Source organism: Nyctereutes procyonoides, unplaced genomic scaffold, assembly GCF_905146905.1.
Source record: "Nyctereutes procyonoides isolate TBG_1078 unplaced genomic scaffold, NYPRO_anot_genome, whole genome shotgun sequence".
In the NCBI taxonomy this organism is placed as follows: Eukaryota; Metazoa; Chordata; class Mammalia; order Carnivora; family Canidae; genus Nyctereutes; species Nyctereutes procyonoides.
In genome coordinates, this window is record NW_026575043.1 from 59,253,303 (window position 1) to 59,278,063 (window position 24,761).

Consider the following 24,761-nt stretch of genomic DNA (forward strand, 5'->3'; position numbering starts at 1 on the left):
AAGTCACTGAATCACCCAGTCACAAAAGGAGTTCTTTTCTGCCCCAAATCCTTGATGGTGTACCTTGAACTGAGCCTGGCCATCTCACTTCTCAGTGAGGTGTTTGTACTAGAATCCTGGAGAGGCTCTGGCATTCCCTGACCAAGGAAGAGGGCCCAGGTGCCCAGGGAAAGCAAACAGAGCATAACAGAAGCCAGCGTCCTCTGGGTCAGATGTCACTGGGACATGGGATGAACGGGGTCCTGCCTCCAACACATTCCTGTGGTTTTGTGTGGGATGTGCATCATTAAATCAAAGGTTGGATTTGAGCAGTTGGAGATATTCCTGTGCTCATTGAACTCTGTAAGATGAGCACTTAGGATGAGTTAAAGGAAGGGAAGAAAACTCAAAGTTGGCTTTTTCCAACTGCAACTATTAAGAGGTTTCAGAGTGATTTAGCTCTGTTTCCTGGATGACAATTCTGTGCTGGGTTTTTAAGGAAACAGAATATTGGAGGTGTGTTCCTAGCCTGTGAGGTTAATGGCCAGGGACCTAGCTGTGCCCTAAGGGATGGAGCCCAGGACTCCTCGCCATCACAGGATGGGGAGCCTGGGAGTACTCTGCATGTATGACCGTGTGCAGGCTGCCTCATTGCTCGGTGTGTTCAGCTGAAAATCAAGGGCTTGGGCCCAGTCATTGGGGTTTCCTGGACCCTCCTGATCCCCTCCCCACACGGGCCAGTGGTGCTGGGCACTGCTGGGCTCTGGGCCCTTTTCACGTGGACAGCCTAGCAGTGTTGACGGAGTGTCGTTTTTTTGAATTGCAGGGAGGCCCAGGCAGGTACAGCGATGTCCAACTCAGCTGACTCCCTGGGACTTGTGGTTTAAAAAGACAGGCTTTTGCATTGAGGGGAAGTTCACAATGAGAAGAACTCAGATCTGAGGAGGTTTTCCCAGAGGCGTTTCACTTTTCCCAAAGCATCCTACCCAGGAGGGGTGGGCTGGTGGCCTCTGCCGTGGAGCATGCTGGTGCCCAGCCTTGGGTGGCAGCGGCTGCAGCAACTCCGTGCGGTGCGAGCCCGGCCTGCACCGGGTCACTGACCAGCGCCTTTGACTGCTTCCTAGGACAGTGAGTTGGCCCGGCCATCCTGCTGCTTGGGCTGCCTGGCACTGGTTTCTTTTGTTACTAATAATTCCTTAGGAGGGAAGCTCAAGTAGGGATGTTAAAGCCTCCTTTAAAGGCAGCTCAACTAACTTGAGATTTTTGTGCGGCCCCAGAGCTGGAGGTGCTGAGGGGAAGGACAGGTAGCCTTTTGGGGGGCCCGCTGGGCTCTTGAGCACGTCACTCAAGCCAGAGGTGCTCTAGTATGGAGGTTCTTAGCTGGGCCACACCAGAGAGCCACTTGGGGTGCTTCCTCATGTAGCACCATGGCCCCTTCGTGGGATCTGCGCACAGGGTGCTGGGTGAGGCAGTCCTGCTGGTGGGGTGTCCTCCCGGCCATCCTCACCTCCGAAGCAGAGATTCCTGCTGGAGCTTTCATCTAGCTCCCTTGCTCCCTTGCTGTGCCGCTGTGTTGGGTCCACCCTGGAACTGCCCACAAATGCTCCCGTGTGGATGGGCATGCTGCTGCCATTGGGTTCTTGAGCAACTTTCTGCCTTAAGGTTTTTCTTAAATAACAAAAAAAAAAAAGCCTAACTTGCATTTGGGAAACATTTTACATGGTACACACATCCTCCCAGTGGTTGGTGGTTCTCACTCATGCAGTCTGCGTGTTCCCTTGGCACGTGGTGGTGCCTTCATAGGTCTCCAGTGTGTGCCCGGCCACACCTTCGTTGGTGTAGAGAGAGTTATGCTGCACGTTGTCTGCTGGGCTTGTTTTACACTGAAGCTCATCCCAGACACTGGTCCCTGTCAGCACAGACCTTGTTCTTGCCAACAGCTGAGGTGTTGTGAAAGTGATGTAGGTTCACAGATATGGTGTCTGGTGTGCACGGGGTGGGGAGGGGTAGGGGGCGTGTGTGTGTGTGTGTGTGTGTGTGTGTGTGTGTGTCTTGTTGCTTTCCATTTCCCATTGTCCCCAGCAAGGCTGCCGTGCACATCCTTTGGCCCATCTTAGTGCACATGTGTGCATGGATCTGTACAATAAAGTCTTGGTGTGGAATTGCTGGAGCAAAGCACCGTGCATCTGAGATGGGCAGTGCCTGCCAGCCGTTGACTCAGTTTCAGGAGGTTTTCTAGGGACATGAGAAGTTGAATGACAGAAGCCAGGGCTCCTGGCCCAGTGCTCGGTTGACATTGCCCCTTCTGTCTGTTCCAGGTCGGCTGGATGATGTGGAACTGGATGGTGTCTGCTCTTGCCACGGGGGCGTCTGTGGTCTTGTATGATGGCTCCCCTCTGGTACCCACACCCAATGTGCTCTGGGACCTGGTTGACAGGATAGGGTAGGTGCTGGAGATGCCACTGCTGTTGATTGCTGTAGCATTGGTGCCTATGGAGTGCTTGGTCCCCCTTGGAGGGTGAGGGAGGATGTTTGGGAGGGCATGGGAGAGGGTGACGGAGGGGGAGGGGGAGGGCGAGGGAGGGTAAGGGGGGGAGGGCATGAAGGAGGGCGTGGGAGGTTGAAGTGGCCAGGAAGGATGGGAAGGGGCAGGTAGTCCTGACAAGGACTCAGTGGGCAGATGGGGGCCACCTCCAGGACTGGGAGTGAGTCTGAAACATCAGGGTATCAGGAGAGGAAATGTGATCTTAGGTCTATAACGGTGGAGCCTAAGAACTGCTGCAGAAGCCCAGGAGAAAGGGAAACAGGGCCAGCAGGGGTCTGTCTCTTGGGGCTTCTCCAGCTCCAGGGTGAAGGAGAGTGTGAAACAGGCTGTTTGGGGAACAGTGTGGGTATGTTTACAAAAGGCAGGGGCAGAGCCCAGCATTGGGGCATTGGCAGGGTCTGGGCTTCCCACCACTGACCTTCTGAGCCCCGTGGTGAGAGGAGAGTCCTTTTGTCAGCTGTCCTGTGGTGTGGCCGGCTGTCCCCTGGAGTGTCCTTAAACCCGTGACCAGATTGCTCCAGAAGGCTCCTGTAGATGCTGCATGAGGGTGTCTGAGCCTTCATGTGTTCCATGGTCGACTGACAAGCAGGAATCCTGAGGAGCAGAGGCAGAATGTGGGGGAGGATCCAGAACCCCTCCTTCTCCCAGTTCCCTCTGGGAGCATCACCGTGGGAAACTGTCAGGGGACTGTTTGATGAATGTTTTCTCTGCTAATGAATAAATCATAATTGGCGGAAGTGTCCTCAGTGCTGCGGCCCGTGGTCAGTGCTGGCCTAATGATGGTGGTTCCAGAAGTGAGACTCGAAGCAGCAGAGCTCTGGGGGCCTGGGAGCAGCCGTGCTCTGAAATGTGCTCATTACTTTGAGTCTGTTCATGGTGGGGAAACAGAAGGAGCCACTAATGTTTTTAAATCCTTGGCCATTAATATTTCAAATATAACTTTGCCTGGCCTGGGTAATATTTAAATCTTGACATTTGGCTCACAATATTGACGAAGAAGGTTATTTCCTAATGAGACTGTTTCCAGCGAAAGGTTAATCAAATCCCTGAGAACTTGGATGACTTCAAGAGCTTTACCCTTAATACCTGTGAGCCAGGCTCCAGGTAGGGACACTTTTGTGTGTGTGTGTGTGTGTGTGTGTTACAGGAAGAGGGATAGAAGATGTGCATTATTGGGGCTCAGTGCTAATGAATGTGAAGGATGAAGGGCTCCAGGAAAACCCAGCTCTGTGTGTGTGTGCACACAAGTATGCAAAAGTGTGTGTGCATGCATAGGCAAGAGTATGTATGTCTGCATGTGTGGATGAGTGTGTGTGCAAGTGTGAGCAAACGTGAATGTGTGAATATGTGTGAGCAAGAGTGAGTGCATACGTGGTTTACATGCACAAATATGCGTTTGTATATGTGCACGCATGTGAGTGTGCATGCATGTATGTGTAGGTGTATATGTGAATGCGTGAGAATGTATGTACATGTGTAAGTGGGTGCATGCAAGTGATTGTGTACGTCTACACGTGGAGGTTTGTATATGCATGCATGTGAGTGTATGTGTATACATGTAGGTATGTATGCATGGGTATGTGCATGTGAGTACGTGTAGGTATGTTTGTGCTTGCATGTGAGTATACGTGTAGGTGCGCCACATGCACATGTATGTGTGCTTGCGTAGTGTATATGCATGCGTGTGTGTACGTGTAGGTGTGTATGCACATGCTGTGTGCACGTGAAGGTGTGCATGCATGTGTGGATCTGTGCATGTGTAGGTGTGAGGAAGTGTGTATGTGTAGGTGTGTATGTGGGTGCGTATGAGTGTGTGTGTGCATGTGTAGGTATGTACGTTCACGTGGAGGTGAGTGCATGTATGTGTGTGAATGAGTGTGTGTGTGCAGGCATGTCTGATCATTCACAGGTGTGTTTTCTGGGCTGTTGTGGTCGGCAGGTCCTGAGCCCTGCCTCCCATCAGCCCCATTGGCTTGTGCCCCAGATGCTAGAGACCATCATAGGGCTCCTCCGGACCTGGCCGCCGGCTTACCTGCCTGGCTCATGGGGGCGGGGGTGGCTCTGCAGCCCAGACAGGAGCTGGGAGAACGGGTGCTTGGGAGGGAGGACTTCAGGCCTCAGACACCTGCTCCACTGCCAGCGGCCGCTGAAGGAGTGCAGGTCAGGTGTGGCAGGAGACCCTCATCTGAGCTGTGCTCCCCCTGCTGAAAATTGAAGCTGAGTTATGTACAGTCACATAAAATCCTATCTGTCTGTGGCGAGAGGAGTGGCTCTTCCAAGCTGGTGGACAGCAGAGTCCCTGCAAGGCCATTTCAGGGCCTTTGGGTCTTTAAATCATGTCAACTAACATAGGAATGAAATCTTTGCCGATTATTAATGTTGGTCCAAAGACTTACTGACACGTTTGATAACTGAGCGTTTACTTTGTAGACACAAACAAGATTCTTTTAAAAGATCAGTTTTCTTTGTCATTTAAAGTATATTTCTGAGCTCTGGGATTCTGTCTTGGGGGATATTCGGGTGAGAGTTGGTGCCAGAACCCTGGGGTCTTCTGTCCAGCTTTGCCAGTACCTGGGCCAGCATCAGAGCCACCTGCAATACCCCGTGTTACCTGTCTCTGGGTGAGAGAGTCCGGGTGGAGCATGGTGAGGGACTGGGAAACTCATCTCACACTGTGCACTTGCTGGACAACCATCGGCCAGGGTCATTTCCACATCCTGCAGGTATTCGCGTGCCTGCTGGGTCCTGGGGTGTGTGCAGTGGTATTGGAGGTGAACAGGACCCTATCCTTGGGCTAGCATCAGAATGGGGAAGAAGGAGAGAGAAACAAGTGATATTAGTGCCCGGAGGTCAGGGAGATCCCTGAAGGCAAGGGCACTGGGGCTGGGCCTGAACCTCCCGGCCTGGGGAGGGGACATGAGTGTATTCCAGGCAGAGGGAATGGCGAGCACCTGGGCCCTAAGGTGCCTGGGATAGTGCGTGGGGAGAGACCCTTGTGCTGTGAATGTGAAGAGTGGACGTGGGGCCAATATGGAGGGTGGGTGCTTTTCTGCATGAGACACAACACTGTTGGAACATTTGAAGCAACATAACCTGGTTCATGTTTTTATTTTTTATTTTTATTATTATTTTTTTTAATTTTTATTTATTTATGATAGTCACACAGAGAGAGAGAGAGGCAGAGACACAGGCAGAGGGAGAAGCAGGCTCCATGCACCGGGAGCCTGACATGGGATTCGATCCCGGGTCTCCAGGATCGCGCCCTGGGCCAAAGGCAGGCGCCAAACCGCTGCGCCACCCAGGGATCCCTGGTTCATGTTTTTAAAGTCTAAATCTTGCTCCCATGTAGAGAATGAATTGGGTTGGGGGCAGGGACAGACATAGGGAGACTGGGGGTCTTAGGCTGATAGAAGTCCCCAGGCATGGAATGGGTGGCCTGGGAGGCTCTGTTTGTGAGCTGTCCGTGGGGCACCAGGGCTGACGCTGGCCCAGCTGGGAAGCTGCCTCATGCTTCGTACAGTGATGCCCAACTGTACTCCCTACAAATATGCAGCACTGAGTGCCTACACAGAGTTCCCGTGCTTCTGTAAACATCTATCTCATGCAAGCCCTGGAGACTGATGGGGAGACCTTTCCATTCTTCAGACAAGTAGGCCTGTGACCCAGACCTGGTACCTGCTCAGAGTCTCTGTACATTGCCAAGGTCACAGGGATATACCTGAGGCTTGAACACTCTTCATTTGATTTGGGGGCCTGGAGGGAGGGGATGAGCAGAATAATGAACATTGTTTTAGTGTGGTTGGTGACTGGAGATCTTGGTGCTGGTGGCTGGGGCGGAGACACCACCATCAGAAGGGGATAGCGTCCCTGGTCTTCTGTTAAAATGTAGCTACTCTTGAAGGGGTGGCACCTTAGTCCTTGGGGATGATCTTGAATTTGTGAAGCAGATTGCCTGAATTAATGCAGTAAACACGGGGGATGTGGGAAGGTTGTATACACCTCCCCTAAAGCCTCCCCATCCCCAAGCAGCCACCTCTAGGGCACAGTGACCTAGGAAGTGCCTGAGGTCTTGGGGGAGGTGCTTACTGGTGGCAGGGTGGTGGTGGAGAAGAGAGGGGTGCGGGGGGGGGGGGGGACGGGAATGACAGCAGCCTTAAGGGGTATGCCCAACCCAAATCACCCCGTGCCCTGAGGCCCTGTGCCTCCTGGCATCAGATAACATGTGGCTATCTCCCTAGAGGGAGATGCCACCCAAGAGCAAGGGGATGAGGTTTTTGCTGCCTAGAGGGACACAGAGGGACCTTGACTCTGCAACCTCCTTTGGGTCTGCAGAGAAGACATTAGTTAAGAAGACATTTTATATGCTGGGGGCTGCCTCTCTGGGAGAACAGCTGAGGAGGGGTAGACTGCTGAATAGCACGTTGCCCTGGAGATACAGTCCTGTACGCTCAGCACGTGTGCCGTTCTGTGTGTGCAGACATGAGAGAGAAGCACCGTGGACTCTAAACGTTTGAAACGAGAAAAGCTGCAGGTTTGCTAAGTGTCACAGAAATGTGGGGGAAGGACATCCAGGAGGCTGACGACCCCTGCTCTGCCAGAAGCTCCCGTGGCCTGCTCCAGCCCCGCAGAAGGGAATGTGGAGGCTAGAGCTTAAGGGCTCTTGATTTTATGGCCTCCTTTGGTCCAGAAAGGGAATATATCCTGCATTTGGTAAGACTGTGGTGTACCGTGCAAGTCATCGTCTCCCACGGAGCCAGAGTTCTGGGTGTGTTGGGGTCGGTGTGCAGACCTGTCCCTGCTGTACCCCACAGTAAACACAGGTGTTTACTGAACAGAAAGTATTGATTCAGCCCAGAAGAATGGTGGGTCTTGGATTTTGCAGACTTGCCAGAAACGAGTCACTAATTTTAGAAAGCTCTGGAGCATGGAATATGCAGGAGCCTTGAGAGTTTGTTTTCCTTCCCTCCTGTGCTCCTAGCATCACCATCCTTGGAACGGGTGCCAAGTGGCTGGCTGTCCTTGAAGAGAAAAACATGAAGCCAGGTAAGTGTGCCTGTCAGAACGCCTGGCCTGCTTCCTATCTTGCCAGCCAAGGAATCCATAGCTTCTGTCACCTATGTCCTGCACACAGGCCACACTAAAGGTGTCAGATTTAGTTTTAATCTTTCTGTGATTCTTTGCCCTAGTGGAAACCCACAGTCTCCAGACGCTTCATACGATCCTGTCCACCGGCTCCCCCCTGAAAGCCCAAAGCTATGACTACGTCTACAAGTGCATCAAGAGCAGTGTCCTCCTCGGCTCCATCTCAGGTGCGGCCTGCGACATGGACAGGAGTTTCTGGTGCAATCAGAGGAAGCGGGGCTTGACCAGGGTGGCCCCTGTAAGCGGGCCCAGCCTCTGACCCAGCAGGTCCACTGCCTTGAAATTGTCCCCAGTAAATATCACAGTAAAGATCAGTGTCCCCAGTAAATATCACATCTATGCATGATTGGCTCTCCTCGTTCACGAGAGTTGAGTTCTAGAAAGTCGCTGAGTTAGTGACTCCTGAACCATTGCTCCTGGGAGAGATACACACGCACGCATGCATGTATGCATCAGTTATAATCTTCTATTCTGAACACAGCTTATTCTGGTACATTCCGTTATCTTTATTTTATAGAAGAGAAGACGAGGTTCAGAATTGTTGACGGACTTGCCGGAGTGGCCCCCTCGCAGGGTACAGTGTAAGGATTGACACCAAGTGCAGCCGGGCCCAGGGCCGGAGCTGCTTGCACACCCTGCCCCTCCCCTCACTGTCCCTTGGTCTTCTCTGTGGTGAGAGCTGAAACCAGAGGCCAGGGACCTCGGCTGGGAACGTGCATGTGGGCCGCTCAAGATTTTCTCCACATGGCTCGTGTTCTCAGTGACCTTGAAAGCACTCTGAGTGTTGACTTTGAGGTCATAAATTTTAGTAAGTAGTAGAATTAGCAAATACAGAATCTGTAAATAATGAGTGGCCAAGTATGAGAACAATTGTTGCAACATTGTTCATGTTCATTAAAAGCTAGAAATTACCTGTAGGCCAGTAGAAGGGAATTCATTAAATAATTTATGGTACATCCTTAATTTTTGCTGCTGTTAGAAGGGATATGATGAAAATTCTTATTTGGATAAAACATATTTATTGATATTGAAAGCCAGTTGTGATACCCTGAATGAGAGAAGCAGATTGCAGGATGATAAAGTGTGGTCATTTTTGTAGATTGAGAAAAGGAATATGTGTGTAGGGGATGTAAACCTGTGGGGGTGGGGGTCGGGGTGGGGGTTGGGATTTCAAGTGACCTTTTTCTCCTCACTTTTTTCCTAATGTGAAGTTGTATGAGGACAATTGGTGCATGTGGCAAAATATTGAAAATCCAAAAATGAAATTGGGTGGTGCCTCCCCCCCACCCTGTCCTTACCTGAGGAAGCCTGTGCTTGTTTCCTGTCAGAGGTGTCTGTATGGAGGTGAGGGAGCCCGTGTTGATGGGTTGAGACCCATTTAACTTAGGGTTCACACTCCGTATTTCCCCCTTAATAGTGTGACTTGAAGTTAATACTGTTGTAGCTCATCAAAATCTTTAGATGACTTTATTTTCCTGAAAAGACATCTTTAAAAGATGCCATGTAATTTGCTTGAAGCCTGAGGCTACCCTACCAGCTTTCTTGCTGGACCTTTAGCCCAAGGCTGGGGATCTTGAGCTGTTTTGGCAAGTGGGGTTCCTGCCAGCATCTATGAGTGGCCTTGGGACATCACTTCTCCCTCTGGACCCTAGTCTGCCTGCCTTAAAAGGGATGGTTTGTCCTGTGTAGTTTCCAGGGGCCTTTCCGTGCCAGTGCTGCCTGCCAAGGGTGGAAGTGCCAGGGCTCTGGCCAGTTATTTAACGGAGTCATTGCCTCATGATAGGTGACATCTGTAAATGTTTGCTGCCTGGGTATCACTCTCTGGAGTGCCATGAAGCCTTGAGACATATTAGCTCTGTGTGTCCTGACATGAAACACTTTTCAAGATGCTGGGGGTGGGGGGAAGCAGGTGCATGGGGGTGTGATAGGGTGATAAGGTGTATGAGGTGTCCTTGTGTGTATGTGATGGTTGTCTGTGGAGAGGGTCTCTGACCACGGGGAGGGGAGCCAGGCATCAGGAAGGCTCACATCCACTTCTTGCCCTCCTAGATTTCCAGGTCTTGTGCCACATGCATTGCCTGCCCAGAATGCCAGTTTACAGAAGCTTAGGGAAGTATGTTTGAATGGTATTGCTGGGTGATTCGGTGGTGTCATGACAGCAGCATGTGTCAGCTCCTTAGTGCTGGGCTGGTGCTGTGTGTGTCACAGAATCACCCGGAGAGCATCCCCAAGCCTTGGGGGGCAGCACTTACACCTCCCTGGGGCCTGGGGCACTGGTCACATCTTGCAGCCACTGGGATGAACATGAGACTCATTTTCATGGGACTCGAGGCCCCAGGAAAAGGCAGGGAGGACGTCATATATGGAGCCTCTGCCCGACTCAGCTTAGAGTCGAGGCCAGAACGAAAGCCTGCTGGTTGCTAAAAGCTTCTAGTGGTCTTATGTGGCTCTTGGGTGCCCTCTGCCCCAGGTCACAGGGCCAGGCACAGTGAAGGGGTGAGTGCCTCCTCAGTTATGGGGGTCTTTCCAGGCACACAGACACGTACGTGAAGAGTGGCTGGGTTCAGGAGGGAGCCTGTGTGGGGCCAGCTCTGTATGTACCTCCTGCTCACGTTTTGATGGTGCTTTCCTGCCCCAAGTCCCCCAGGGAGGGGACGGTGGTCAGCAGTGCTGGGTCTAGCTGCAGGGGCTCCTGCCGCTTCTCTCTCGATGGCTCTCGGGACCTGACTCCCTTTCGAGCTCCTTCCTGGTGTTGGAGTGCTTCCTAGCTCACATGTTCTGTCTTATGTGCCCTCCGCTGCAGGGACCCCAGTGTTGCTGCTGTTCCAGCGGCTGAGTGAGCCGGAGCCGCCGCAGAGGGCCTCTGAGCATGACCCATCTGCACAGCAGTGCCTGGGGGGTAGAATGGATGAGGCTTCCATTTCCTGTGAGCCTGAGTCTTGAATTTTATTGTGACCACGAGAGGTCATTTATTTTGTCTCATCCACCAGGGAGACTCAGTCAAAAAATAAGTTACTCTGACATGGGCGATTTGTGGCAATTTCTAAATCACCTCCCCCATTTCTCCCCGAAAAGAAGCTCTAACTAACCATCAGCAGATTTTTCAGTATTTACCAGCAGAAAGAGTAGTAATACCTGTCCTTTGGGGTCTTCCTCCTTTGGTGTTCACCAAGAAAGAACATAAGCTATTTGTCTCCATCTTCTGAAGTTTGGATCTCCTTTTGCCTTTGTTTGCAGGTGGCACTGACATCATCTCCTGCTTCATGGGCCAGAATTTTTCTATTCCTGTGTATAAAGGAGAGATTCAGGCCCGGAACCTGGGCATGGCCGTGGAAGCCTGGAACGAGGAAGGTGACAGCTTCACTAACCATCTTTCTTTCTGTGACTGAGCGTGACTGGTAGCTTGGAAGCACTCAGGTGTATAACTGCCCTGAGGGGGGTGGCCCTGTCCACTTGCAGACTGTGTCCTTCTAGCCACCCACTGGGCTCCCTGCCCCCAGCCCCCTTTGGCTTGCCCGCCTGAGAAGTCCGTGTTGGGCATGGAGCATGTGTTCAGGAGGACCGGGAGGGCAGTTGTCCCCTTGCATCCAAACCGGGGAGATGCTGCTCAGACAGCCGCAGTGTCTTGCTCGTGTGACACCCTGATCTTGTCAAAGACCCCATGAGGGAGCTGGCAGTTGGCTTCTCTGATGCTCTCAGGATGAGCCTTTGCTCTGTAACCTGTTAGTGGATGTTATTTGTGTCTCTAGCACCAAACAGGGCCTGGCCTGGCATGTGGTGTGTGCACTGTACAAATTTGCACTGCAGCCACCATTATTTTAACCTGGCAGAGTGATTGGGGAGGTTGTTTCAGGCCCTGTTTGTGTGAGGAAGAGGGAAAGACGGCAATATTGGTAGCCCCACCAGAGTCGGGGCTAGAAGCCTGGAGAGGGCAGGAAGATCTCCTCCATTTCATGGAAAATGTTGCCAGAGACCTTTCTGGAAATCAATTTTTATTTTCAGAAGAGGGATTTTCCCTGGTGCTCAGAAAAGTTCTCGCCCCCACATGCCTGTTTTCTTCCCCACCATCCGAACCATTTCTCTTGGTTCTGGTCCCTGCTGCATTCTGTGGCCTGGGAGGGAGGCAGATGCTCCCAGCAGAGAGAAACCAATAGCTGTCCCATTAGCTTTCAGATGCACGAGTTCCCTGTCTGTCTTCTATCTTGGGGGTTCTGTGGGATGACATGAGCTAGGTGAGGTGGAGGAGGTATGGAAACTCAGGAGCCTCTGTGGACACACGGTGGGATGGTGGCTTCTCCCTGCAAGTCCTGTGGTGCTGCGCTGTGGAAGGTGCTGGATAACTGGGCCTGAGCTGACTTCAGGGCCCTCTCACTGGGAGGGGTGCCGTGCTGCCCTCTCTCTTTGGCCTTCATGACCTGTGCTGTGCCCAGGGCAAGAATCTGAGCTGCCCCGTTGAGAGCAAGTGGGACTCAGTGCGACTTACTCGGCATGCAATTTGGTAACAGTGAATGATAGCGAAGATACGGAGGGACTCTGTGATCCAGCAGTTCCACTCCTGGGAGAAGAACTTGCACATGTGAACAAGGAGAGATGTGCAGGCATGTTCATAGCAGCATGTTTGCAGTAGGGAACAGAGTTGGGAACGTACAGAGGTACATCTTCAGGAGGAATAAACAGCCGTGACCGCGTGTGGAGAATTAATGAACTGGAGCAGTGTGTAGTAGATGATGTAGTAGATGACCAGTCATCCTGATACCATGCGGGAGACCAAAGCAAGGTCCTGGATGCTGCAGCATGCTGCCGTTTGTGCAGTTGGGAGATACGAGGAGTGATTCTGTTATTCAGAGATGCTGATGTTGATGGAGTGAAAATAGTAAAACACATGTGGGAGAAATAAATTCCCTTTTGTTTTTCTAAAAATTAAAAAAAAAGATTGTATTCATTTATTGACATCACGAAAAGGGGCAGAGGGAGAAGGAGATGGAGGAGCAGACTCCCTGCTGAGCAGGAAGCTTGGTGCAGCACTTGATCCCAGGACCTTGGGTCATGACTGAGCCGAAGGCAGATGCTTAACCCACTGAGCCACCCAGATGCCCCAATAAATTCCCTTCAGAAAGGTTTGGGGGAGGGTGTTGGGAAGGAAGGTCACTAGGGAAGGGAGGAGCTCGGCTTCCAGTGGTGCTAACACAACGAGGCATGTGGTGTGAGTTAGCCCCTTGCCTTCATGTAGGGCCCAAGCACATGGTGTAAGCGATAGCTAGAGAGAGCAAGCAAGCGTGCGCCAGCATGTGTGGTTGTCATGTGTGCTCAGATTACTTTTTAATTCTTCCCAAACCAGGAAAGGCAGTCTGGGGCGAGAGTGGTGAGCTGGTGTGCACCAAGCCGATCCCCTGCCAGCCCACACACTTCTGGAATGATGAGAACGGGAACAAGTACAGGAAGGCATATTTCTCCAGATTCCCAGGTAGGTGGGTCCGGGGGATGCAGACAGGGCTGCCTGGAGTCGCCTGGGCTGGGCTATTGGTGTCTGGTATGCACGCCCCTGCCCATGTGTAGTGAAGCTGCTCACGGCTCTTTCTGCCAGCCGGGCGGGAATGAATGTTGGATCAGTGGCTTGAGGCCATCATGTACAACCAGCATCTGGGTTAGTTTATTTTTTTAAATATTTTATTTATTAGTGTGTACATGAGTGGGGGTGGGGAGGGGCAGAGGGGGAGAAGCTTAATCAGACCCCCTGCTGGGTGCTGAACCAGGTGCGGGCAATGCCAGGACCCCGAGATCACGACCTGAGCCGAAACCCAGAGTCAGATCCTTCACCGACCGAGCCCTCCAGGTGCCCGTGTGTTTGGTTTGTGCTTACCCAGCCCCTGTGTGCAGACGCTGCGGCCCCACACGCGATTGCCAGGCGTGGCACAAGCTCTGGTTTGCCCGTGGGAAGGCTGCGGGCCACCTGCTCACTCAGGACTGTGGCTGTCTGTTCGGGGAGAAGTGTATGTTTGGGAGGTACCTGGCTGGGACTCTTCCTTTCCTTCCCGCACACACCCTCACCCAGTCCCCGTGGGGCTGTCGGAAGAGGAGTGCTTTGGTGGTGGGATGACTTACAACCTGCTCGTCACTCTCACTGACACCCTCATGTTTCATCTTCCCAGTGGCGCCCTGCCCCAGAGAAGGAAAGTGTTTTATTTAAAGTTCTGTCTCCTCTCTCCCTTTTACCTGAATTCGTTGTGTTATCCTAGCTGTATAATTCTCAGTTTAGCAAGCCCTTTCTCCCAGAGCGTTTTTTTCCCCCAAGCGCTTGCTTTCTATGGTCTCTAGAAAGGCAAATTGATTTTGCATTAACTGCATGTGGAGAATCAGAGAAGGGCAGATGGTCGTCAGGGGCGGAATTTGCCATGGATCCCGCCCGTTTCTGCACCTGGCCTTACAGGTTAGAGAGAGCACATATGTGGAGAGAAACATTCCCTGGGTGACCCTGAAGGACAGGACAGGGGCTCCTGTCTCAGGAAGAGAGGCCAGAAGTAGAACCTCAGCTGGAGGATTCATCTAAGAAATCCATCTCTTGTCTTCTGCAGTACTGCTCACTGGTCTTTGGAAACTGTCTTTTCTGTAACTCTTTGTTGTGTATACAAGGGTTATTGTGACAGATGTCTCGGGATTGATTTCAGAGTAAGTCTTTTTTCTTTCTTTCTTTCTTTCTTTCTTTCTTTCTTTCTTTCTTTCTTTCTTTCTTTCTTTTTCTTTTCTTTTCTTTTCTTTTCTTTTCTTTTCTTTTCTTTTCTTTTCTTTTCTTTTCTTTTCTTCTTTTCTTTTCTTTTCTTTCCTTTTCTTTCTTTCTTTTTTGAACCTCTGGTATTCCCTCTGGAGAAAAGAAATAATTTTGTGGCCTGTTATATTTCCATTTTTGCCCAGGCTGCTGGGAAGCTCAGAGTTAAAATCGTTGCTTCGTTGTAGCAGTCCTCTTACCCCCAGGGCAGGGTTTCTGATTGTTATTAAAGAATCTCATCACGTAGTTGGTTTTATAAGTAGTTTCCTCAAATGCTTTCTGGGAGTAGGTGCGATATATGAATCAGTATGGAAAGAGGAAGGCAGTTAAGATAATGGGACTCTGAAGCTGTTAGTGGTGGACGGGATGAACACAGGAGGAACCTGACTGTCCACACCCCAGCACTGGGAGACTGGGATACTGTATTGAAATCAGTGGTTAAAGGAAACAGCTGGAGGAAAGGTTGTTTCTGTAGCAGGAAGCAAACTCACAGACATCATTAGGCCAGATGAAAATGTAAGCAGGCAGCGATATCCAAGAAATCAGTAAGTGAGCAGCAGAAGTTCAGCCCAGAGTGCCTAGTATCTCTTTTATGTCCATTTTAAAAGGAAATATATGTGTGTAAATCTGTGAATAAATGGACAACAAAGGGTTATCTGAGTAGAGGAATTATGAGCTGTTTTGCTGTTCTTTACATCTTATTATTTTTAAAAACCTAGTAAACATTTAAAGAGAAAAGCAGATTGAAGAAAGATTTAAGACTGTTCTGATTCTATAAAGCAGTGAGTTCAGCTCTGAGCTTCCTGGCAGTCAAGGCAAAAAGGGAGACACAGTGGGTGCAGGCAAGTGCAGGGGACACATTCTGCTCGGGAGGGCAAGCCTACCCTACCCACTAATTGTCAAGATTTTGGGCTTGGTGACATGGAGACAGCCAAGGTTTCCCTCAGCCTGCATCAGCAGACAGGTTCAAAGCAGAAGAAGTCCTGAGTCATACCTTCTAGAGTCCCAGGCCCTTCTAGAAGAGGAGCGTGTGTGCGAGCAGTTGATTCATGACGGCGCATCTGCAGATGCAGAAAGCCATGCCATCACTCTTTCACTTACAAAAGCACAATGTGCACTGTAGAAGCTTTCCATTCCTGGCCCTCCAGGAGGAAAGCAAGAGAAAGGCTGGGTCTCCCCCTTCGTGCTGGCGTGCTGTGGCCGAAGCGAGGTGGAAGGAGCCTGTGTGCCGTGAACACAGCCTGAACCACAGGCTGGGGGCTTGGGAAGCTACAGGGAAGCCTGCATTTCTCTGCTGTGACACCCTGGCAGCAGGGACACTGGCCCCGCGTGGAGTCTCCTTCCCGACTGCGTCTTGTACGAGGTGGGAGTGCTTCATTTGTATTTGCACAAAATGATGATTCCTTCAGGGTGTATTTGCATCTTCTGTTTGGTCTCCATTTCCAGGTCCTTGCAGTGATTACCAAACTCCTGGGAGAACCGGCTCCATGCACGCTGTACTGTGTGTCGGTCGGGCGCCCAGTCCCCAGATGAGAAAGGATTAGGGGGCGTGCTGGCGTGCCAGGCCTGAGGCTGTGTCTACAGCTGGCTCCTGGGACTGCGATCCTCAGCCCGGTTTTCTGTGTAGCTGTCAGATGTGCCTCTGCAGAAATTTGGCATACCACTTGCGGCCCTAGGAATGATCTCTTTCCCTGTTTGTGCAGGGGAGTCTTTTGCAAGTCTAATCAGGAGAAAAGGGTTTCTTTCTTCATCTTGGGGAGGAAGGGGAAAGGACCCGCAGGCCTGCCATCCTCTTGCATCAGAAGAACTGAGCTCAGGAGTCCTTCTGTGCTCAAAATTGCCTCCCAAGGACCACATATTCCCCGCAGACAAACATGTCCTGGCCTTCGTCTGACCTGGAGCCTTAGGGGTGGCACCTCATGCCTCAGGAGCAGGTGCGAGCTGATGGGTTAGCACTGCCAGTTGGGAAGTGTCTCCAGAATTGGAGAGGAAGAGGCATTCGGGGTGAAGATCCTGTAGCTGGTTTTATTTGCTATTTTCCCATTCTGGGCTGCAGGGATTCGGGACCCATTTCAGGAGGTCAGGCTGCTGCTGGGGCGAGTGACTTCCAGGTGGTTGCAGATTCCTGGGCTCTTGATTATTCACACCCGTTTGGCCTCTGGTTGTGTGGGTGCTGAAGGGTCACCGCAATTGGCAGCAGGAGGAGGCTTCTGGCTGGTTTAATTGCTCCCTTGGCAGTTCCCTTGAGGTGTGGCTTCTCCTTCCTGTTCCTCCGGGTGGAGAGTGGAGGATGTGGCCAAGGCTGGGGCTTTGATCCCTTGGGATACGAGCTTTGCTGCAGCCTGGGACGAGGGCCTTCCTGGGAATGTTGCCAGCCCAGGAACCAGCTGCACGCCAGGCCACAGGGGGATGGCGCAGGTGATTGGGTCACCTCTGACCCCCCCCCCCTTTCTGTTGCCTTCCACATCCCCTGGATTTTACCAACTAGTTAGCTCTGTCCACGCGGCTCATGCCTTAGCTCAGGCCTCAGGCCTCCGTTAATAGCTTCCCACAGGTCATGCTGCTTCTGTTTATTCCCATTCCAGGAGTGGCCCTAACCCCTCTGGACCAGCCCTGGAGCTGTCCCCGACCACCCTGTCTTCCTAAAGTGTGCTTGTACTCCCTAACCTTCACTCAGAGGGCCTGCTCCCAAAGCTCCCGTTGATCTTCCCTGGTCCCTTTTGCGTCCTTGCTGCTGGGGTTGGTCTTCCCTGGGAACTCCTGAGGCCTTGTCGGTGGCGGAAGGAGTGAGATTTCCTGTATGCTGGTGCTTCATGTGAGAGCTGGGCAGACAGTGGCCTCCGCTAGATGCTGAGCTCCTGGGGGCAGGAATGGTCAGCTTGCCTCCACCCCTGGGCCCCCAGCCCCCTTCCGATCCTGTTTCTATGCCTCAGCTATGTCTGTGGGTGAGCATCCCATTGCTGTCATGCCTGCTGTGGGCATTTGTCCAGGCAGCCAGCTAGGACCCCTTCTACTTGGGGTGACCACACACTTCTGCCTCCCTGCAGGTGTCTGGGCACATGGCGACTACTGCAGAATCAACCCCAAAACTGGAGGCATCATCATGCTGGGCCGGAGGTGAGGAGTCTTTAGAGGCTTCTCTTCCCTGGAGCCCCCTTTCCTGAGGCATCCAGGCAGGGATTGGAGGGATCCTGTGTCTCCCCTAGGGCCAGACCTGGGCCTGATCCACATTTCTGTGCGCCCCCCCCCCAAGTGAGTGGCAGGCACATGGCACAGGTGCAGCCAGTGTCCATCCATGGTAGCAACAGCCCTTCCAGAATAGGGAGTATGTGGGTACTGGGCGCATGCCACACATGTACAGGTGGAGAGGGGCCGGGAGGTGACGGGTATTTCCACACAAAGGGACTCCCTTGTTGTCTAGCCTGGAGTTTAGAGAGAAAAGGTGGCTGGTGGGGATAAAGAACAGGGGAGGGAGCCTTCGTGAGGGGCCCAGTATTGCCATGTGAAAAGGGGGTGACAGCCCCTGCCCCCCACCCTTGTGTGACGTGCCTCACTCAGGAGCTGCTGTGTGTTCTTGACCTTGTCTCTTTCCAGTGACGGCACACTCAACCCCAATGGAGTGCGATTTGGCAGTTCGGAAATCTATAACATTGGTATGTTATATTCCCTTTCTCCTTGAATTTTTCTCAAGTCATTCAGGAAGGAAGGAGGGTGTGTCCTAGCAGGGAGCTCCAGAGCCTGCTTTCCAAAGACTCCGCCTTTGGCGTAACTCTGGTCTGTTTGCCTCAGCTGTGAGAATGGACACTTCTGAACACATCCTTCTTTCCAGAATGTAATTTGTCCACATTGCTTGTAGCTGTAAAACCTCAGAGGAGTATTCTTAAGGTCACATGGCCCATCCCTGTTCTGTTACATTTTATCTTCACAGTGAGCAACTTTGGGTTGTTTAATTGTGTCTGGGTGAAGAAAGAGAAGCATAGAGAGGTTGTATGAATGCTGGAGATTACACAGCACCTCAGAGGACACCATATAAAGATAGTGGGTCTCACAGCTGCACAGTGGAGTCATCCCTGGGCCTTTAAAATGGCCCACCAAGGCCACCAAATCAGCCTCCCTGGGCAGTAGCCTCCTACCAACGTTGCATCAAGGTGGTTTGTCCGGCCAGGATGGAGAAGTCCTGATCCATCTGCATCCAGGCTTTGTTCCTCCCACCAGTGGAGTCCCTATCACAGTACTTGCTTCCTTTTTATATTTAAATTAATCTGTAATTAAGCAAGTAAGGCCTGTGTTTGGCTTCCTATGGATATGTCCACCATTCCAGCTGAAGCAAAGCTCTGACTCTTGCCAGTGATGAGCATACTGCTTGTCCCCCCTGAGGGGCTCCTCCTGGACAGCTGGGAGGAGAGACGGCAGTGCCCTTCAGGCTCGTGGCCAGCCTCCCCTCCCTTTACTGGTGCCCACGGTGGGCCGGCCGGTGCAAGTGTGGGGCCTCTCCCCCGTCTCTGCAGTGGAGGCCTTCGAGGAGGTGATGGACAGCCTCTGTGTGCCCCAGTACAACAAGGATGGGGAGGAGAGGGTGCTCCTCTTCCTGAAGATGGCTTCCGGCCACACCTTCGGGCCCGACCTGGTGAAGAGCATCCGCAACGCCATCCGCATCGGCCTGTCTGCACGGCACGTGCCCAGCCTCATCCTGGAGACCAAAGGCATCCCGGTAGGTCCGCTGCTGCTGGGCTCGGGCTCCTGTCCCTGGGTGGTGGCGACCAGAGTGCGGTCATCTCCCCGAGAGCCCCCACCCGGGAGCTCATCTCAAAGCTGGTTCTGCTTTATATATAGTTTGTCCATGTTGCCTGGCAACCCCATCTTTTTTTTTTTCCTACTGTCTCTTTTTTTTAACCCTTCCCGAATTGCATGTAAAGTGACTTCTGCTAAATACTTGTATTTGGAGGCAAGGCAGGCCCAGCCCTGCATATCCAACTGGCTTTTCCCTGGTGCGGTTTGAGTGTGTTCTCGAAATTATTAATGAGAAAATTAATTTTAACTTTTTAAAGAGCCACTGGGGTACTGTTGCTCTTGCCTTTTAATTTTAAGTTTTGCCTATGGAAAGAAGAGTCGAATCTATTTAGAGGCATGTCTCCCGAAAGCTGCTCCCCCTTCTACTTTGTTTAGGTTCTGACTGGGGGAGGAGGGGCCCCCAGATTGGGTCTCAGCTCTAACTTGGCCTGCTTATGATGAAGCAAGTATCAGCTGAGAAGACAAGCTGCTGTGTGTGTGCACACGTGTGTGCAGAGAACGAGCTGAATGCACAGACGAGGCAGGGCCTCTCAGAGGCCTGCAGGGTAGCTGGTCACTGATGGGGGACGGGGCAGAGCCTGACTGGGCCCTGACAGGAGCTGAGCTCTGGTGCTACCCTGAGCAGGGCTGGGACTTCTTCTTTTTTTTTTTTTTTTTTTTTTTTAATTTATTTATGATAGGCACACAGTGAGAGAGAGAGAGAGAGAGGCAGAGACACAGGCAGAGGGAGAAGCAGGCTCCATGCACCGGGAGCCCGACGTGGGATTCGATCCCGGGTCTCCAGGATCGCGCCCTGGGCCAAAGGCAGGCGCTAAACCGCTGCGCCACCCAGGGATCCCAGGGCTGGGACTTCTTATCCCACCCACATGCTGCTTTTAATTTTGGTTCTGCACTGGAAGGGTCCCACTGCTGGGATTCTTTGTCTCAGTTGGTGACTCCTGGTGACTCTGGGATCAGTGGCTCCCGCCAGGAGGGAAAGTACTTCATGAGTTCATGACACTTACTGTCTTCTCCTGAGGAGGGCCAAAGGCTTTCCTTCAGCAAACCAGTTCTGTCTGCTTCTGGAATATTCAGGAGAACCAGAGTTTGACTTTCCCCTTGGCTTTCTTTTGATGAACCAGGACGTGTGTCCTTTGCTTCCAGAAGCGTTACCCCCCACTGTGTGTGCTCATGAGATTAGTGGCATGGTTTCTCTGAGAGATACAGGAAATGGAGATCTGTCTTTCTGTCCTCAGCCTGGTACTCCGGTCACTATCAGAACCCGCTTTCCCTAGGTGCTATCTCCTCTGTCTGGTTGGGCTGGGAAGTCCCTTCCAGGGTTCCCTGAGACTTTTCAAGGCCCTTGTATTTTCAGGTCCTCCTGGCCTGAACTACTGGGTTGGCTTGGCCGTGTGTGTCACTGCACTGGGGAGGAGGAGGCCCAGCCAAGGAGACTTGGGGTGCATGGGGCATTGCGAAGCTGGCAGGCCCCAGGCAGCTACGACTGCCCTGACCCCAGCACGTCTTTGTCTCCTCTCACAGTTGAGACGCCTGGCCCGTCCTGACAGGAGGCAGCACCTGACAGGGGGCAGCATGACGTTTATCTCCCGGGGAGGCCCCAGCAGCAGCCCAGGGGTCGGGGTATCTCTGCTTCCCACCACACTTCTCACCAGAGGAAACAGTAGCAGGATTTTTTCTGTAACACGGTCTTTCTTTTGTCAGCTGATGGAAAATACAAATTATTAGCTCCCCTGAGCTGTTCTTGGAGCTTTTGTGTAAAGCTTACAAGCCCATAAAGCACGTGAGACTCTTGCATTTCAGGGCGAGAGGGGCTGACACCCAAGTGACAGGCAGTCCTTCAGAAGCCAGCGCTTAGATCCTTAATTAGTTCACACGTTGCCCGAGTTTTTCAAATGAATGAATTTTAATTACATCTCAGGTTAAAAAAAAAAAAGTAGTGCCTGTGTTGGAGAGATTAGGGCACCAGCGGTTTTACTAAAGGGCTTTGTCTTGAAGTCCCCTGGCCCCTGGACACCCACACTGCCGTCAGAGGCCCAGGGGGTTTGAAGATGGAGCACACGGGCCTGGATTGCAGAGGGAGCTTTGAACGTTTGGATGGAGTCTGACTGCGAGGAAAGTAATGCCCCATACCGCCCTGATAAATGTTTCTGAGGAAAGGTTTTGGGCAAGCTTGGTGAGGCTGGTAGATGAGGCTCGCTGGCCAATTGATCTGTGATGAGGTTGTAGGAAGCGGCCTGTGGCTGACACGGTAGTGACGGGCCATTTTTATGATGCAGCGAAGGGTAATGCAGTGCACATAACTAACAGAATAGGCGCTTTGGAGAGTTGTGTGCCTGTGAGCCCCACGAACCCAACCTGCTGCACGTTCGAGGGGACCGACTCAGTTTAGGGAGTCAGCCCCCAGTCCCCTGGATGCGGTGGCCCGAGCGCGACATGCTCACCGTGGCCCCCTGCTCTCTGGCTGCAGGTGGAGGTGTTCGGTATCTGGTCTGGACGTCCCTAGATGCCGGGGCTGAGGGCTCATTCTTTACCCCTCGAGGCTCAGCTGCTGTTTTTGTTTGTTTTCTCTGCCCTTCCCTGGCAGTACACTCTCAATGGCAAGAAGGTGGAAGTGGCTGTGAAGCAGATCATTGCTGGAAAAGCTGTGGAGCACCGAGGGGCCTTCTCAAACCCTGAGACCTTGGATTTGTACCAGGACATCCCAGAGCTGCAGGACTTCTGAGTCGGACTGACTCACGTGGCACACTGCCACCTGCGTTTGTGCTGTGACTTCCGAGCATTCAGGACGTTACTTAGAAACCCGCAGCTCTTGGGAAGGCAAGTGTCCGTGCGCTTGGGGAAGGGTCAGTTCTATGTTCCGGAGTCACGTCCGGGGGGTTCCGCAAGCCTTGTCGGGCCACATCCTGACCTTCAGAGGCCAAAAGGGAGCATTTGGTGTGTGTGTGGCCAGGCGCTGAGAGTGCCTGTGTCTTTGCACAAGTGTTCTTGCACATGCCGCCAGGAGCCAGGGGTCGCCCAAGTGTGGATGGTTGTGGCCAACGGTCACGGTCAGCGTCACAGCCATGCTTCCTGCACTGGCTGGCGCTCTGGCGGCGGCACATCTCTCAGGGGTGATCTTGCCTCCAACCTCGTGCCCGTAGTTCCCTTTTGCCCTCTTCACGGGTAAATCTGTGTCTCCCCTTCAGTTGCTCTCCAGCTCTGACCATTGTTTCTCAGGGCCCATCTGTCCCCCATTGCACGTGGACTGTTCCCCAGTGGCCGACTGCTCCTGCAGGTCCCCGTGGAGCCGCATGTGGCCCCCACGAAATCGCACTGCCCGGCGGCAGAAGCTCCCTGTGGAGAGCACATGGGCTTCGTGCTTTAACAGGGTCTCCTTACTTCATCAACTTCAACTGGTTTAAAAATATGTTCATGTTAGTTCTCTGGAGTGTGTGGGTGCTCCAGAACAGGCTGTCCACCCCGGGGGGGTGGCGGCGCTCTCGGGGACTCGGTGGGCCACCTGGGCAGCAATCGCAGGGTCCTCCCTATTGGAGCTGCCTGGCCTCAGGGGACACGGCCTCACTGCACTCCTCCCCCTGGAGCTCATGGAACCTCCTGGACCTCACTTGGAAGCTGGATATTGAGTCATGGGTTTGATAGCCAGGCGATTCATATGCACTCTCCGTTCCGTACATTAAGAGCTTCCTGTAATCCTGATGTTTGTTTTTGTATTTTTAAAAAACTGAGCACAGTGAAAACCTTTTTGGAATCTCTTTTCTTCTGGATTATAAAAATACGGGGGGAAGTGCTATGAGGAATTTATGTAATAAATATATATACACATATATACACACACGTATATATACATCTACGTATATATATACACATGCATACGTGCACATACCTGTTCATGTCCGGCGTGCTGGTGTTTTCTCTGGAGGGGCTGACCTGATCCGCTTCTGGAAGCTGCCTGTGCTGAGGAGCCGGTGGGCAGCCACACCCTGGGGGAGATGTTTGGCCAGGGGGTTGGGGCATTCCTGGGCCCCTGGTGGTTAGCAGCAGTCCCGGGTGACCAAAGGAGTAGCGAGGACTTCTCAGCATGAAGCCAGCACCCTGGAAGAGAGTACCGTCCTTACCCTGGGCTCCTCGATGGTTCCAAGCAGCCAGGTATCTGGACTGTGACCCCTGTCATCGCAGGAGCTGCATGTCACTCAGATGGTGCCTGGCTGCACATCTCAGCCCAGCACGGTTTCTTTCCCTCCCGTCACGGGAAGTTGGAGCAGGCGAGTGCCCTGGCCGGGGCAGTGACCGCAGGCTGAGCGGTGCCCATCTGCGGCCCGCCGTCCTCTGTCTGCAGCTACCGTGCCTCTCGCCTCCCATCATGTTCCAGGCAGGAAGGAGGAGGAAGTGACAAGAGGGCTGGGTGAGGGGCAGAAGCCGTCCGCTCTCCAGTCTGTCCCCTTCTCATCAGCCAAACAGTGGCTTTAGTGGAAACCCCTCCCCTAGTTGCAAGGGATTCTGGACACTGCATTTTAAAACAGGACCTGACACCTTTCTCGCATTAATTTCTCATTGCTGCTCTAACAAATGACCATAAACGTAGTGGCTTCAAACACAAATTTATTGCCATTCTGGAGGTCAGAAGCCTGACGCAGTTCTTGCTGAGCTGAAGTCGGGGTGTGAGCCGGCTGCGTTCCTCCTGGAGGCTCCAGGAGTCTCCTCCATGCCCTTTCCAGTTTCCAGAGGCACCCTCATGTGTGGCTGGTGGCTCATCCCTCCAGCCCCAGAGCTGTGTCTCTTGCCTCTCTTGTGCATACATTGGCCTCTGTGATGACCTTGGCCGCACCCCAGTAACCCTGGGTGATCCGCCTGTATGAACATCTATTGATGAGTGAGCTTCCTCCCACGTGCTGCCTGAAATTCCCCAGCTACAGAACCTAACCTCTCACAGGGCATGTGTGGAGCCTTATTCTGTTACCTCGTGCTGCCAACACAGTCGGGCCCTGCCAGCGAGGAAGACGGAGAGTGGTCATCAGAAGGTGTGAGCCCCATGCTGGCACAGCTGGGTGGTCGACCCCTGGTTGTCGACAGACGACAGACCCCAGGCTGAGCTTGTTCCCCCCACCCTGTGGGATTGGCCTGCCAGCCTCCCTCCCAGGACCCAGGCCCGACTCCGCCAGGGGCCCGGAGCCCACTTCAGACTGACTATGCCGGAGGAGTCATTCGGGCTTAACTGCCATGCCCTTTTAGTGCTGGCGAGAAGCCCCAGGCTGGCTGAGCCTACACATCGTGCTCACGAGCTGCACCGGACAACTTCACCAGTGAGAGACAGATGGTCTGTCCGGTGCCGGCTCTCCCTTGATGTGCCTTGGCCTGAGCGTTGCCCTGAAAGCACTTGCCGGTCAGCTGCCTCTCCCTTTGTGATGCCCACAGGTTGTACCACGCCCTTCCCATCCCATTCCCGGTCCCCTAGCCTCGCTGGGAGCACGGAGGCCCACAGTGTGGCCTGGGTAGGGGGGCTGCCAGGATTCTGTGCTGCTGCTCGCCCCCCCCCTGGCCCAC

General features: G+C 52.8%; 1 protein-coding gene across 1 annotated transcript in view; it reads left to right on the forward strand.

Moving 5' to 3' along the window:
• The window catches only part of AACS (acetoacetyl-CoA synthetase), a 57,728-nt gene extending 34,676 nt beyond the window's left edge, over positions 1-23,052 (forward strand). Inside the window, exons 10-18 of the mRNA XM_055322027.1 lie at positions 2,298-2,422; positions 7,503-7,567; positions 7,711-7,833; positions 10,904-11,017; positions 13,005-13,130; positions 17,477-17,546; positions 18,024-18,082; positions 18,938-19,140; positions 21,805-23,052. Coding sequence (XP_055178002.1) covers positions 2,298-2,422; positions 7,503-7,567; positions 7,711-7,833; positions 10,904-11,017; positions 13,005-13,130; positions 17,477-17,546; positions 18,024-18,082; positions 18,938-19,140; positions 21,805-21,942 — 1,023 coding nt within the window. The 3' untranslated portion in view covers positions 21,943-23,052. The remainder of the gene's footprint in view (positions 1-2,297; positions 2,423-7,502; positions 7,568-7,710; positions 7,834-10,903; positions 11,018-13,004; positions 13,131-17,476; positions 17,547-18,023; positions 18,083-18,937; positions 19,141-21,804) is intronic.
• Positions 23,053-24,761: the final 1,709 nt, after the last annotated feature.